This window comes from Topomyia yanbarensis, chromosome 2 (assembly GCF_030247195.1).
Source record: "Topomyia yanbarensis strain Yona2022 chromosome 2, ASM3024719v1, whole genome shotgun sequence".
Taxonomy (NCBI): Eukaryota; Metazoa; Arthropoda; class Insecta; order Diptera; family Culicidae; genus Topomyia; species Topomyia yanbarensis.
The window spans coordinates 239345546-239362373 of record NC_080671.1 but is presented as its reverse complement, the minus strand read 5'-3'; the positions used below and the strand labels follow the sequence as shown (position 1 = coordinate 239362373).

General features: G+C 38.2%; 1 protein-coding gene across 1 annotated transcript; it reads right to left on the bottom strand.

The window, feature by feature from the left end:
- Positions 1-574: 574 nt before the first annotated feature.
- LOC131678362 (uncharacterized) lies at positions 575-1693 on the bottom strand. The gene is made up of 5 exons (XM_058958454.1): positions 1633-1693; positions 1413-1574; positions 1192-1309; positions 1014-1132; positions 575-952 (listed from the first exon to the last, which is right to left on the bottom strand). The coding sequence occupies exons 1-5, from the start codon at positions 1642-1644 to the stop codon at positions 671-673; spliced, it is 693 nt and encodes a 230-aa protein (XP_058814437.1). The 5' UTR covers positions 1645-1693; the 3' UTR covers positions 575-670.
- Positions 1694-16828: the final 15135 nt, after the last annotated feature.

Below are 16828 nucleotides of genomic sequence, written 5' to 3'. Positions count from 1 at the left end.
AGTCCGCAATCATCCTAGTGTCACAACGCACAGAGGAGTAACTAGAACAAATTCTTGGCCAAAAACCAAAATATTTTTTTTCGATTTTTTTGTTTCGTTATATTTTTCACATACCTAAGAACCTACTGTATAACGTGGCAAAATTAGGAGTATTTCAAAAATTGTTAAAGAATTTTTGCATGTATGCCCAATGGTGATATTTTAAGGGATATTTTAATCGTTTTCGTTATATACACACTTAAGATTTTTAACCGAACTCGGTAACATTTTTGACGAAATTAGAACAGCTGAGTGCTCGGTGATCAGTTCCGCAATCGAAATAGGTGACGAATGTTCGGCAATGCAAAATTAGATGTGAGCTGTCAATTACTACTGACCGATTAGCTTAAATGTCGACTGATCAGCACTTTTTGTGCAAAGTTTGTCAGCAAACCATAAATTACTAACCGTTCAGTATTATTTACAAAAAAGAGAATTGTATTATATAATAAATTCACAAATATAAAACTAAGTGCAAATATGATAAAAAAGGTCTTATTTGTGTTCAGAAGCTGTAATTTATTGTTACTCTTCTGTAATGGTCCATTAATGCCAGCAATTTTTTTAACTTTACCAATTCAACAGATTCACAGCGACTTAAAATTCAACAAATGGATAATGACGAAATGAGTTATTCAATGCTCTGCATCAATCGTTCGCCAGTTGTAGTTAGGTGGCCAATACCAAGCAAAACGTACGATACAAATGTGTAAAACTGCTTATCAGTCGGCTGACAAACAGCGTTGAAGACCACAAACGATTCGCATAAAATACGAAAACAGTGTTCCATATCCGGATTCAGCATAATGGTACTTTGTTTCCATATGATTGCAGCACTTGAACCAACTTCCAAAAAGTTTCCTTTAATGTATAGTATAGGAGAATCATGTTTAGATAGGAATGGGTCCTCCGGCTGTAACAAATAATAATATATTAAAATAAGACGAAGTTTTCTTGAAGACAAAACTACGTACTTTTATCCATTCTATTACTCCTTTTAAAGCGTTTTCCTTCGTTGGATCAGCATCACGAGCCCGCTTAGCACCTCGACTTGGACTTTTCTGACGTATAATACAAAGTGTTCGCATAAAATCTACAGCAGAAACAATAATTGAGTTATTATTCTATTGATCGAGTTGAAACAATATTTACCATTCTTGATATGCCCAAGTAGATCATGATATCGTGTCAAAATTTTCGATTGAAGACTTGAAAGCCGCTCATCGAAATCCGGTGCATTAGGATACATCGCTCGAAACTCCATTGAAATCTATAGAGAGAATACATGCATAAATATATAAATACATTAAGTAAGCTTTACCGTATTTTACAAATGATTCTTCAACCTTGTATCAATCATAAAATCAACTTACCATAGACCCATTGAACGCGGTTGATACGGGGTAATCTAGCAGGTAACAATCGAATGAACCCTTTCGACGCATTTCGTTGCGTTCATCGATTGTAATAGACCAGAGCTCTTCTGCCCGAAGTTTCGTGTTCGGTCCAGGACACAGGAACTTCAATTCTTTAATCTGAAATGTACGACATATATTTGCTATAGAATTATAAAATAAAGCATTTAAATCTTACCATTGCATTCATATCAACTGGCTGCTCTGCATCTGTATTTTCAGTAGAACTACCCTCTGAAGATATCTCCTTACCCTGTGTGATCTGCATTTTTTGACGATTGACGACTCTGACTCCTGATACCCGTGCTAAATACTCCATGTGGTAGTGAAGACGTCCACTGTGACGATGTTGTCCCCGTCCGTTGGGATGGAACCAGAGTGCCTGTGGAACGTCTGGAGTTGATGATGCCAGTTGAGGGTATGTGTTCACAAAACTTTGTGCCAGGAGATTTTTGTGAAAAGCCGAAGGGCGCCTGAAACAAATATTTGAAATATATCATAACAGGTCTTAAACAATTATAGTATCACTTACAATCCATACATAGATTTGAGATATTCGCAGAGGATGCGCTTAATGGCAGTTAGACATATGTCATTTGGTTTTTGCCCCTCTTTTAAAATTTCCATAACAGCTTTGCCGTTTGGCGTGCGCTTGAAAATCACATTTATGTTGATTACCTGAAAAGAATACATAAATTTATCATACACTTTTTAATAATATAATTACTTACAGTTTCCAACACAACTCCGTGATATACGTTATTTCGGTCATTGTTTTCGAGTGCTTCTTCATGCACTACTTCGCCATCAACATTCAAAATGTCATCCTCATCGTTATTGTCCGGTTCGTCGCTTTCATTTTCCAATGTTTCTTCAATAACTGTATCGTCCAATATTTCCTTCTGCATGCGTTGGATTAATTTAATCACTTTGGTTCGAAGTTTTAGCCGCATAAAATCATAATTGTCCAATTCAACGAACGTTTGCATATCATCAATTCCTTCTTCCACTGTAAGTAAACATAATGGATTTTGTAAACTTTACCGGCCAAACAGCGATGCCAGATGTGAAGATTTGTTTTCATTTTGAAGACATTTCTCGACAAACATATGATTACGGCCTAAAAGCCAACTGTCAAAATCCACTTTGAATGGAAATTCCGGACAAACTGTTACTAGTCGAACACAGTTCACAACAGTTTATGAAAGAGATGAAATTTCTCTTTCGTTTACTACCAGCATCTGTGATTGGCGTGTAACGGTTTGTCCTGAATTTCCATTCAAAGTGGATTTTGACAGTTGGTTTTTAGGCCGTAATCATATGTTTGTCGAGATTTGAAAGGTTGTGAAGACGGGTTTTTCATTTTGAAAACAAATTTGTTTCGGTTGCCTGACCGATTTCTGGCAGAGTTCTGGCTCAAAATCTAAGACCGATTCAGAAACCTGGTCGGTGAAGACAAATGAAAACATTTTTTCATGAAAAGTGAAGACATTTGAAAAATATACCTGGTATTCCTGCGGTCAAACCATTCGGAATTTGATTCGGAATCCTGAATAGTATCATATATCAGCTCAAATGCAACAACAGATTCCGAAACCGATTGAGTTGGGATCGGTTGTTGCGGTTGAGCTGGAATCTATACTGAATCCATCCCATCCACTGAGAAGCCCAAAAAATTGTTTCAAATTCGTCCAACACGGGTTTAACTGTGGATCAAATTAGAATCGATTGTGTCACTGGAGCTGGAAAAAGAATTAGAACCAGCCAGAATTCCGACTCATTTTCCGGCTGAACTTTACTGGGGAGTTCTATGCAAATCATCCCAGTGAAGTTCAGCCGGAATGCTGGCTGGTTCTATTTAGTATTCCGAATCCAGTGACACAACCGATTCTAGTTTTGAATCAGTTGTGTCACTAGAGCCGCAATACTAGCTTGAAGCCGCAATACTAGAATTCCGGCTCATTTCTGGCTGAACTTTTCTGGGATTTCACTCACACTACTTGACCCAATTAATCTATCCGGAAATCGGTTGGGAGTTTTGAACAAACTCTGAATGGTTTCCAGCTCAAATGCAACATCCAACTCCGACTCAATCGTTTATTGCAATTTAATTGGAAACGAAACAGAATCTATTCAGAATTCTAAACCGATTTTCAGAAGGTTTGAGTACAGCACAGGCATACCAGGTATGTTTTTCAAATGCCAAATGGGCGACGAGCGAGTTTTTCGCACCTTGGTCTTCACATTCATTAAAAAATGTCTTAATATGACTTCAACGACCAGGATTCGGAATCAGTTGTCAATTTTGAGCCATAGTTCTGCTAAAAATCGAGCAGATTTCTATGAAAAATTGTCTTCAAAATGTAACAAATGTCTTCACAGGATCTCAAATGCCCAGTAAAGTTCAGCCGGAAATGAGCTGGCATTCTGGCTGGTTCTAGCTAGTATTCCGGCTCCAGTGACACAACCGATTCTAACTAGAATCGGGTGTGTTACTGGCGCCAAAATACGAATTGGAACCAGCCAGCATACCAGCTCATTTTTCTTCTGAACTTAACTGGGTGTCTTCAAAACGAAGACATACATGTCTTCACATCTGGCAGCGCTGTTACAGCAGGATGTGGATACTGGAAACGCGATTCAGACGATACATCAGCATCCGTCAATGCAAAAAGAACTTTAACGTCACGTCACCTCAGGATTAGTTTTAAGCACTATTTACACCTATCCGATCCGAATCGATGACGGTTCAGTACCGTGCACGGACACCAATATACTTTTATAAATTTAAATGCGAGGATTCACACTTCTCCGGCACGACACCGTGTCGGACAAGTGTGAATCCTCGCATTTGATATGTATGAAAGAATATTGGTGTCCGTGAACGGTTCTGAGCCGTCGCTGAATCGGATCGGATAGATGTAAATTTGGCTTAATGCGTTTGTTGTGTGTCCATACACACGTTCCATTTACCTGTATGTAACTAATTTTAACGTTCCCGCCGCACCGGTGACGAAAGCCTGACGTATCATGTAAATCGTACTTCAATTGTATGAACCGTCCCAGTAAAGTTCAACCGGAAATGAACCGGAATTCCGGCTGATTCCAGTTCGTACACCGGCTCCAGTGACACAACCGGTGTACGAACTGGAACCAGCGGGAATTCCGGCTCATTTCCGGTTGAACTTTACTGGGGTATAGCTGTCAAATCAAAGCAACAGACTGTTTTATTTTTATTTTTTGATACTAATGTATCAGGACGTAGTTTTATTAGGTTGAGTGTTTAGTTTATCTAAATTGGAAGAAATTTCAAATTCTAGCCAATGGAGATACAATGTCAGCTGATTGAAGATTTGCGAGTGATTCGGTAAAAACCGCATTGAAATTTTAACGAAACATGTATTTACAGAAGCTAGAGAAATCAATTTGTTTCTACGCAGTGTTTTTATATGAGTAAAGTTTAACAGTAAATTATGTTGATATCAACAAACGGGTTTTATCTAATAGTCTTGATTGTAGAATCGTCTTGAGATGTATTTAGAGGTGCTGTTGTACGGGACCCAGAATGAAAATGTTGTATGTTGAAAAACTTCTTCGATACTGATAAAAGTATCATCTTTTAAGACTTGCACCTCGTAAGCCTGCAGGAACTCATCGTACCATTTGGTATCACATAATCGGAGCAGGAAGTGTATGTGGCCATCCAATTCCACGATCTCACGTATTATTCCATATGAAGGATATAATAGATTAGAGTGGTTTCTGAGAGCAACGATGGAGTTTTTTTCTGAAATCTATGCCATTTACTAGTACGCGTTTTGGACAAGAAATGTACTGATATTGATCGCTTAGATACGATTGACTGAGTGTACCTTCTCTACGCGTCCTTGAACTTGGTTTGAACTCAATCTTGTCACGAAAAGGATTCTCAAAAATGTCGATCACAGAATGCAAGCATTGTCTTTCGGCTATACTTTTAACAATATTTTTGAAGTTACAACACGTTGATGCTTGAGTTTTTAATGGTTTGTTTTTTTTGTTCAAAAGGCAGACAGTTGAACTGCTTGGCGCTTCCGTTTCGCCGTATGAGTTCTGAATAATGTCGCAAATGATGACTTTTGTTAATTCGTCGTTTAAAATTTTCATAAAACGCTTGACTGTATAAACGCTCGTGCTCATCTAACCATGATAGCATATCAGTGGACACGGTAGGTGAAAGTAAGATTCTGGTGATGTTAATTAGATGACCAATCATTTTCATGAATATGCAATCCTTTGGTATTTTGTGCCCTACCAAAAAAGGAAACACTCGGAGAAACAAGAAGTTTTGAGTTGCTGTCTGTCTCATTTTATGTACTCCAGGTGCTGAGAGCATTTCATCTGTCATGTTGGCCATTGGTCGGTTTTTGCGATCTGCGTAACCAAAATTAAATGTAGAAATTCGATGATTAATGAAAGATTTTGTGATTCCTAAGTCTTTCCGTTTAACATAGCGGCTCATCACCAATTGTAGGGTTAATGGAATAATGCCTTCAGCAAGGTCATGCATGGCATCAAGCGACCAGTTCTCTGAGACGTGAAAATTCTGTAACTCATTGAGAATACTTCCACAAATCTTCAGCCCACAATCAGTAGGTGTAGACTCACCATCCTGGATTAGCTTCGTACCACGGAACGTCACGTAGAGGATATTCTTTTGAAGGTGTCTGGTGAAATTCGAGTCGAGAAATTCTACACACTCGACAGAAATACTTCGCACTTGGTCCAAGTAAACCAAACACGTCGTGTATAGCTAGAGAATCACCACAAAATATTGTAACAGTGGCTCTGAACTCAAACTTTTCTTCGCCATAGTAAAGAGTTACGCCTTGTTCAAGCTTTTTAAGGTCCGATATTAATGGTTCCAATATTTTGTTATAACCGTGTTTTTTAACGACATTCGTTTCCACGAATAGCACAGGGAAAATAGTTTTGGGTGAACTATTCCACTTATCGGGGAAGTTTTGAATTTTCACGCAGACGTTTGAAATTTTGTTCTTCCCAGCTCGAGAGCTAAATGCGTTGCCCAGTTCAACATCATCTTGATACAAGGTCAGACGAACTGCATAAGGATGTTTCTTGAAATAGTCATTGTTACGAAATAAGGAGCCTGTCCTGAATGAGCCGTATTCTACAATGTGGTCTGTCTGATGCTGTCTTTCATTGAGCAAGTCTCGATTTCGAGGGTTTCGAAAGATTAGTTTCAAAGTGTCAATTGTGGGAATGTATGAAAATGTTTCGTTACGATAAACTTCTCTTTGCATATCTTCTTTATGACTTATAACGATTCTTTGCCCTACACTTTTGGGAACAGGCGTGGGAATGTCAATAGCTATTTTTTTCAAGAAACTTTTCTGAAGATGGAATGTTTTGACATCTGCGAATAGTTCCATATTTCGAAAGTCATCAAGAAAATTCTGGACTGCGTCAGTGTTGGTGTCTAATGCCATGGAAGAAAGGAAAGATACGGTTTTTCTCTCCAAGTATTCCACCACGTTCCGAACCACATTTTCGCAAATGTTAATAGCCTCAGCAATCTTCGACTGAGGAAGTCCAACATCGCCGGTCAAGCGACAGATGCTTAAACAAGCTATCCTCTTAATTTCATCGAATGAAAGCGATTCGTCACAGCAGTCAGAATTATTTTTTTCAGTCTTGGAAATATTCATATTTTGTTTGATTTTAGTATCGTGGTTGTAATGTCCGTGCTTAAAAGAATGTAAAGCAGGAGGAGAAAATTCCCGTTGTAGAGGATGCTTCTCTTTGATATGGCGTATCAAGGTTTTTTGATTGGTGTAGCGCATATGACACCGTTGAAATGTGCAATCATAGAAAGATGCATCTTTTTGAAAATCTCCCGTCTGAATATGCCATGCTAAGTGGTGCCCTAAACCTTTCACATATCCAGGAACGGATCGGCCACAGAAAAAGCAAATTATGCTTTCTGAAATGATGAATTATATAAACTTTTATATACTCACTAAGTATTTGCTTCGCTCCTACATCACAGTCACCAATTTTATTTAAAATATCACCCATTTTTACTTTTTCGGTGAAAACTATTCCTCGCAATTTATTTAGCGCAAACAACAAAATGGCGTTTTCTAAGATTTTGGCTCCACCTTCAATTGGCGTTATGTCGGAAACATGTTACAGGTATTCGGTAAAATATATACGAACACTCAGCAAAAATAAAGAGCTTGCCGAAGAGCCCGTAATAAATTTACCGATTATTTTGAAAATGCCGAGTATATATCAGTTAGCTGATCAGATCAGTAGCGATAACAACATTATACAGTATTGTTTCCGATAAGTACTGACTTCCAGTTAAATATATAGCTGAATACGTTTAAAATTCAATAAAAGCGAACCATACAGTGAATAAATTGGTATAACAGGTTGAATCCGTAAAAAAAAATACCGAACATCGAGTATATAATTCAGTGTGTATTCAGCAAAATCGCTTTCTAGTGATGATGACTGTATTAAATAAGAGAATATTATTACAAACGTAGTTCAACACAACCGTTTGTTTAACTTCAGCTTAAAACTAACTAAAAAAAGTAAACTTGCTGTGTATTGCACCAACTTTAAAAAATACCTTGTTTGAACATTTTATTCCAAATTTGAATTATAAAAAAGTTACATTATACGGCTAGATCCGGCAAAGTTGCTGAAGCAGTATTACAATACAAGATTTCAGCTATACAAAAAATATTCGAACTCTTCCGATCTTGTCCGATACACCAATCCCAAGCGATTTGAAAATATTGATATTTATACTAATTTGAGGTACGCCGAAATGCTGTAGGGCCGAATACTATGTTTGCCAACATGTATCTCTATGAAAATATGCACAGGCGTCCCTTTTCTTCTCCCTTTCCCACTGATCAAATGTTTATGCAACTGGAAAAATAAATGTATTCACAAAGATCACCTAGAAATGACTAGTATTTGAAAGGATATAGAAAATTGGCCTCTGCACTGGTAAGTGGGTAGATGCCAAATTGTTCCAAAAACTAGTTATTGTCTATTTTTAGTTCATATTAAGGCATAATAACAACAATTGCAGCAGCAAATAATTTTGGCCAGGATTCGACCCCAATTACTCCTCTGTGCAACGTCCGAAATTCGTACTGCTTCATAATATCAGGGATTATATGGCACACACGATATTGGGGTGTTATGACACATAGGCACTTTGTCATAATTATTACATGGTTGCGTTTCGAGTTCATCTCAACAGATACCGACACTAACTTTTTTGTCGGAATAGATTAGCGCCGGCTTGACGCAAATCCCTAAAACTAAAACACACTTTGTGTTTCAATCGAACGACTGGTCAAACGTGATGTCCCGTTCGAGCAGAGGTTCTGTTTATGCCTATAAAACACAGTGAAGCCAAAACTTGTCTTGGCTTAGCCGGCGCTAATCTATTCCGACAAAAAGTTCGTGTTGGTTTCTGATGAGACGAAGTCGAAACACACCCATGTTATAATTAAGGATTAATGCCCTTCAAGTGCAAAGACTGGTTTTACCAAAAAATTTCGACCTTGTGAGAAATTTTGGTGTTTACCCAATTTTTCTCATCAGGGTGAAGTATAGCATACTGCGTCATAAAGTCCAGGATTCAATGGCGCACTAATAATTTCGGACATTATGACGCATAAGAACTGCGTCATAACGTCTCAGGTCATAAGATCCCAAATAAGGGAGTGTCATAATATCTGGGATATCATGACGCACCAGGTTACGTCATTATGTGATGTGATGTGATGTGATAAGAAGCCACCATCAGTTCAAGGTTTTTCCAGTGAATGCGGGTAGACTTACAGTAGATCCGAAATAGTTTATCGTGAGACTTTCACATTATCGCTGTTACTGAAGGGATATCAAAAAGGGGTTGGGCGGGTCCGTAAGCAGATACTTACGCGTACCTCACGGTGAAAAAGAATCCCTTCCAACAATAATTTTCCAGTCAAAAGATAAAAAATTTCGCTATACTTGCTTTACCCACCTGATGATTTGTTTTGAGAAGGGTGCGTCAAACTCTTATCAGACCTTCTGACGAAAACAAGTTTTCTTCAAGTGACTTGGGCTGGCTATCCACGTTCCCTCGTCCAGTCCTCAATTCGTATGATACCCTGGTGCTCCCAACCTATCCCAGTTATCAACTATTTTATAATGTAACGAAAATCGAATATAACATTTAATAAATGCATCGAACAACATAACGCATATAATAAATACAACAAATAAATAAACATAACGATAGTAAAATTATAAATATAGTATAATAAAAACAAAGTATTTTGTGGCAAAGATGAATGCAATGAATACACATATATATTTTAATTAGTTGCATGTGGTGAATGTAATATAATCAGCTGGAAATAAAAATATAATAAATGTAAATAATATCATAAAAGTAATGCATGATATAATCAATTTTAGAAATATAATAAACATGTATAATTATATTCCTATAACAATAAAGGTGAATATAATAAATATAATAGTTGAAGCAAATAGTGTGTGTTGGCTTGCACTTCATTGTCCAGTTGTAACTTCAACGGTGTCCTGATGAACCCTCCTCACCCGTAATTAATATATAATGTTATTTTACAAATTCTTTAAATAAAAAATAAAAGGGTACATTGTCATAAATTTGATATGAAAGAATAATAAAATATGAATATGGCATTTAATTGTTGTATGTATTATGGGTCCAGCTTGGCTAAGCGCATTTCCACTTAGTGTTAGAATAACGTATTTTCTCTCTTCATATCCAGAGTTGCATGTAATATTACTTCTTCGTACATTGGGGAAAATATAGTGTATGAAGAATATGAGCAAAATGCATGCTACTCATACGATGAATATAAATAATATAACAAAATACAATATTATAATGATGAGCATCATGTACCAATCCAAAGAATGAAAACAAAAGAATAATCCAGTTTCAAACGTCACTTTGAACCAGTGCGGGCCAGAATGAGATGATGTGTGAGCGATATGTGAACCAGAATGAGAGGGTATTTGAATAGTCTGGGGAATGAAAATAAAAAATGGAAAAGAAAACATCTCTTCGCGAGTCCCGACCCAGTGCCTATTGAAACTAAAATCTGGCTTGTATGGACATGAAGCACTCCCAAGGGGCGCAAGCGCAAAACGTATCACAATTTCATGCCCCGGCCATCACTGTGGTATACATAGGTGAGGAAATGGTGGCACGCTAGCAATCATACGACGAAAGTAACCTTAGTGATATCAAACTAAACTCTGTCCACGTCCCAAAGCTCGTTCCAGCTCCTACTGAACGGTATAATACCATCCTATCACGCTTCTGAATTGTCCGAACTCTTCTGGCCGCCAAACCATTCGTACCGCCTCACCTGTCCATTCATACCACCCGGCTATACAGTCAAAACATATGTATGTATGTATGTACAGTAAAATATAATAAAAAAAATTTTGGGGTGCGTTCGGTGGGATACGATCACTCAGGAAACCTAGGTACAGTGCCGAAAGCGTTCCAAAAATTTCCGAACCCATCACGGTTCGCTTCGAGTAACTGAGAAGAAATTATGTAGCGCTACTAAACACTAATACATTCAAAACACCTTACACAAAGAGGACAAAAACGACGACTTTGTATGATAAAAAATCCAATTGGAAACTTCTCACCGTGTTTGCAACGGCATGCTTCATGCTGTGTAGTGCAGATACAGCTATTGCGTGTGGTATCGTCTCCTGATGAACGAGCTTGCCAAAATTATATACAAAAAGAGCCACCGCACGTTTAGACTAGTGTGTGTGAGAGAAAATAAGCAATCTTCTCTGCAGAACTGAAAAGAAACATTTCACCAACACGAACGTAGGCGAAAATCCGAAGCTGTTCTATACACACATTTTCGCGTTTTACTTCGCTCGGTAATAGATTCTTCCACCAATACAAATCACACAAGAATTAAGTCCTACATTTACATCGGATCCGTATTAAAAATTCTTATATGAGTGGAGACAAATTCTCACAATAATTAACTAAAATAGAAAACAAATACTTCCTTTTGCGTTGTTGGTAATCCATTTTGCACTACTCCATCCATGAGCACCTTCAAAAATTTTCACTGTCGCACACTTCTCTATATGAAAGCTTTAGCTAGCATAGACAACATTCGGTTGCATTCCGACGCCATTGGGATTAAATCAAATCAATGCGGAATTATTTTGGTTTTAAGACACATTATAGGTGATTCACAGATCCTCAAGACTAAAATTCACCAATTGGTTTACATTTTATGCACTATTCACATCACAGCACGGTATTTTTAATTGATACATGTAAAATGACGTGGATCTCTAGTGCCACACGTCCTCTTTTGATAACCGTACACAGTCGACTGACACCAGGTTACGTCATTATATCCAAAAACTGATGTGCGTCATAAGGTCCTGGATTTTATGACGCACATTTCTTTCCGGATCTTATGACCCACCCCTTGTGCGTCGGAATGCCCCGGGTGTTATGATGCACATTCGTCTTCGGATCATATGTCGCAGTCGATTTCATCAACACTGTGACGCACTTGTCGTTTCGGATATTATGACGTATAAGAACTGCGTCATAATGTCCCAATGGTGTATGACCTGGGACGCTATAACGCAGTACTTGTGCGTTAAATTATCCGAAACAATGAGTGCATCATATTATCTCGGACTTTATGACGCAACTCTGCGACTACTTTCGGACGTTGTGACGCAATAATAATTTCAGATGTTATGACGCATTCTTGCTTTCGGATCTTATGACACACTCTCGTAATATCCCGGACGTTATGACGCTCACTGTTTTTGGGACGTTATGAGCTGGGTAGTACCAGTACCTGTGCGTCATAATCACCCTTATTCTTGTTTAAGACGAATGTATCCAACAAGATTCGTTCGAAAGTGCAAAATCAAATGGGCTAACTATTCGTTCGAATCCCTTGCGAACGAATCTCGCATTTGTCGTAAACAAGAATAAGGGTGAATATCCGACACTACGAGTGCGACACAGTGTCCAAAATGTCCATTGCGACATAAAATCCGAAAACGACAGTGCGTCATAACGTCCGGGATATTATGACGCACAACGCGTACGTCATAACATACAAAAATGGATGTGCATCATAGGGTCCCGGACTTTATGAAGGACAATTATTTTCCGGTTCCATGGCGCAATCCTTGTGCATCACAATGTCCCAGACGTTATGACGCACCCTTATTTGGGACCTTATGGTCATAAGATCCCCTCTTTTGGACGTGACACAAGAATTGTTTCGAATCTTTTGACATATTCATATTGTTTTCGGATGTTATGACGCACCCTTGTCCCGGACTTTGTGTCGCACCACCCTTCGGGCGTTATGACCTCGGACGTTATGAGACGGTACATGCACAAATGTCAATTCTGGAATTACCAGGGAGAAGCAAAATGCTGCCGCTAAAAACCGGCTGCGAAGAAGGCTAACGTTGCTTCTGCAAAGGCGATAGCAGCTGCCACTAAATAGAAGATCACCAAAGCATCGAAGGCTGCAGCGAACAAGCCGAAGACCCCTAAGTAAAAGAAGGCCGCACACCTGTCAAGAAAGCTGCCCCAAAGAAGATCGCAGTCGACAAGTAAAAACTTGCGCGTCCCCAGTATTGCAAAAACAGTCCTTTAATCGATTATGCTAAATGATCTTTATGTCAAATGGCTTTATGCCAAAGGACCACTTGGATCTTGCTATGGTTATGCCAAGTGTCCATGCCAAATGACTTTATGCCAAATGGGCCGTTATTTTGAGTGGAGGTGCCACTAATTTCTTTGAATTGTAGTTTGAATATCTGTTTACAAAAACAAAATGATCCGTTTGAAAAAATATCCTTGATTGTCCACTGAGCCGGGACCAAGTCGTAGTAATAAACCTGAACTAAGATACTTAAAAGTACTATCGAAAAAGCTCTAGAACTAAGTTTTCGTATTCAACAAGCCAATAGGGCCCATGTCCCGCTTACAAGAACGAACTAATTCGAATTAGATTGTGGTAATCCCTCATTACTTGAGCGTGGTGTATTTTATGGATAACCCCATATTGTATAGACATGATTAATCATGAAATCATGAGTAATTCAAACCATAACACCCGGATTAAAGATAATACCAATAATAAGAAGAAGGAATCAAGATAGTCTTTGACAACAGGTCCGTAAGTGAACTCAAAATAAACTTACTTGTTACACACATGTAACACAAAAATCTCGTTTTTATAATTTTCAGTAGGAGGCACAACAAATAACATACATGATATATTGGAATTGCTGTGGGTGTCTTTGATATGTAGCGAGTGTTTCTAGCCTGAGCAGGGTTACCACATATAAAGATTATTCTGAATTTTACAGACTTTTCCAGAGAATTTACGACCAAGATTATGTATATAAAGATTACAGATTTTTTGCTAAAATGCAGATTTTACAGATTTTTAGTGTACCCCATGAAGTTCATATCTTAAGCAACCACTAAGGCGTGGAACAAAAATGACAAATTTAGATATCATTCAATCTCATTGTTATATTATTGTGATCGGTTGGTTAATTTTTGTTTGTAAAAATATTGCTTTTAGTTAATTTTTGAATACAGATTTTCGATACAGAATGTTTCTCTCGTGATACCGATTTTCCTATTTTTCTTCAAAAAATACAGATTTCAATGTGGCAACCCTGTCGTCAACCTCGGCAAGACGGTTGCGACTAATTACTTTATCGCTTTTCTGTGCTTTGGTATCCATGCACGGATGTTCCAAAAAAATTAATATTCAATTTTTTAGCAAAAATAATCATTCTCTATTATTCTTACCTCTTCTTCCTTCTCCATAATAATGTCTTCGTTTTTGTTACATCTTCCTCTTCTATCGTTTTCTTCTAGTTATGTCATGTTATCTGCTATTGATACCTTTTCCGGAATTCCTTGTCGATGGACTTGAGATGATCAGGCTTTCTTGTTAAACGAATATCATTCGTGTCATTATCTGGGCTATCAAGTCGGCCAGCACTGATTTCACCTGAAGCCGATCCAATTGAAGGTACATTGTCAGATTTTTTTCCGGTAGTTCCAAGCTCATGTTGTGATCTCCCAACGGTGGCAGAGAGGGCATTTCACGATTGCTCGCGCTATTGTTGCTTTTGTTCGATTGAATACGATCTCCGCCAAGACTACTGTAATCTCATATGGTCATAAGGACAAGGGTGTTACCGTGCCCCTTCCTATCTGAGTCCCAGGCATCTGCATGGATTATCCCGATGGAAGGCTACTGTCGGCACCGCGTTTCTTGGCTCGTGGGCAGTCACTTTCCACTTGCCATGTCTTGGCTAGCGTACAGCTAATATAGCAGCTTGCAGTTGACCTGGTCCGCGGGAGAAATCAAATAAAACTTTGAGAAGATATGTATTGCGGAGATTGAATCCCCTGTAATAGTCATTACAGATTTGAAGAGCAGTGCGCGTTAATAGAATTTAGATACATTTAAAAGCCATGCGACGGACTAATTATTCGAAGCAATGATCAATCCGTCTTCAGTTTCAATCTGATAGCGTTTTTAGTGTGGGAATGCAAACCGTATTGATTGAAAGGAAAACAACGTAGAATACGGTTGAATGCACTAAAGAACTCACCTGTGGAAAATAATTGCAATTCGACACAGATCTTTCATTAGGGCCTAAGTCGCAATGTACTCAAATGGAGAAAAATCAGTTTCAATATTCGGCGAAGCTTTTCTAAATGTAGTTTTTATTGTAGGTATAAATTACTTTATGACCGTGTTTTTTTCCGGAAGCATTTAAACTTTATGACAATATAACAAAGAATATAATTCCTATGTGCTTTTAGTAGGTAGAAACTAAAAAACCTATTTTAATCCACCTAGCGGTGCAATTGTGCCTTTCTCATTTCTCTAAACTATGGCACGGAGGCTTTTTATGTTCAACATAATTGTGGAAATGTCCATTAGATTCTTAGTACACTTTGCACTTATACACAATGGCATGCCAGCCACGAACTTGATGAGCTACGTGTCGACGGTGAAACACTTGAAACAAAAAAAATATCATACTCCATTAGCCTAATCAGCATTAGATCAATGTTATCTGCTTGCTAACTCATTTTGTCATGCGGGGATGGGTATGTGAGGAGGGCGAAAGTCCCATGAACGAACGACTCCCCAGCTTAAATTGGTATGCTTTGTAATATAGTGGTGGTTTAAAGATAATGGGGTTGAAAGGGAGGGGTATGAGGTGGTGGTCTGAGGGGTGATTTAAGGAGATTTTTAAAGGAGGGGAGTGAACAGTAGAGGGGGGTGTAACCCCTCTCCGTAAACCATCAACTACGCCCCTGTTAAAACCCAGAAACCTTATGCGAGTCGACAAAAAATTAGGTTGACGTTTTTCAGAGTGATTGCATAACCTTTCTATATGAGAAAGGCAAAAATGTGCAAAATCCAAAAAAGTGAATCTTCGTCAATTTTTTTTCGTGTTTGCATCAAATCTCGACGTTTTATGCACCTTGAATACATTTAGCATCAAAAATAAAAATTCTATTTTTAATTTTTCCTATAGTTTTTATGAGAAATTTCTGTGTGGCCGCACTCTGAAACCCGTAATTCCGGAACCAGAATTCCGATCGATCCAAAATTCAATAGCAGCCGATGGGAAGGTTGCACCTTTCATTTGAGACTAAGTTTGGGCAAATCGGTCCAGCCATCTCTGAGAAAAATGAGTGACATTATTTGACACATACGCACATACATACACACACACACATACACACACACACATACATACACACATACACACACATACAGACTTTTTCCGATCTCGACGAACTGAGTCGAATGGGATATGACACTCGGCCCTTCTGGCCGGGATAAGGTTGACGTTTTTCAGAGTGATTGCATAACCTTTCTATATGAGAAAGGCAAAAATGTGCAAAATCCAAAAAAGTGAATCTTCGTCAATTTTTTTTCGTGTTTGCATCAAATCTCGACGTTTTATGCACCTTGAATACATTTAGCATCAAAAATAAAAATTCTATTTTTAATTTTTCCTATAGTTTTTATGAGAAATTTCTGTGTGGCCGCACTCTGAAACCCGTAATTCCGGAACCAGAATTCCGATCGATCCAAAATTCAATAGCAGCCGATGGGAAGGTTGCACCTTTCATTTGAGACTAAGTTTGGGCAAATCGGTCCAGCCATCTCTGAGAAAAATGAGTGACATTATTTGACACATACGCACATACATACACACACACACACATA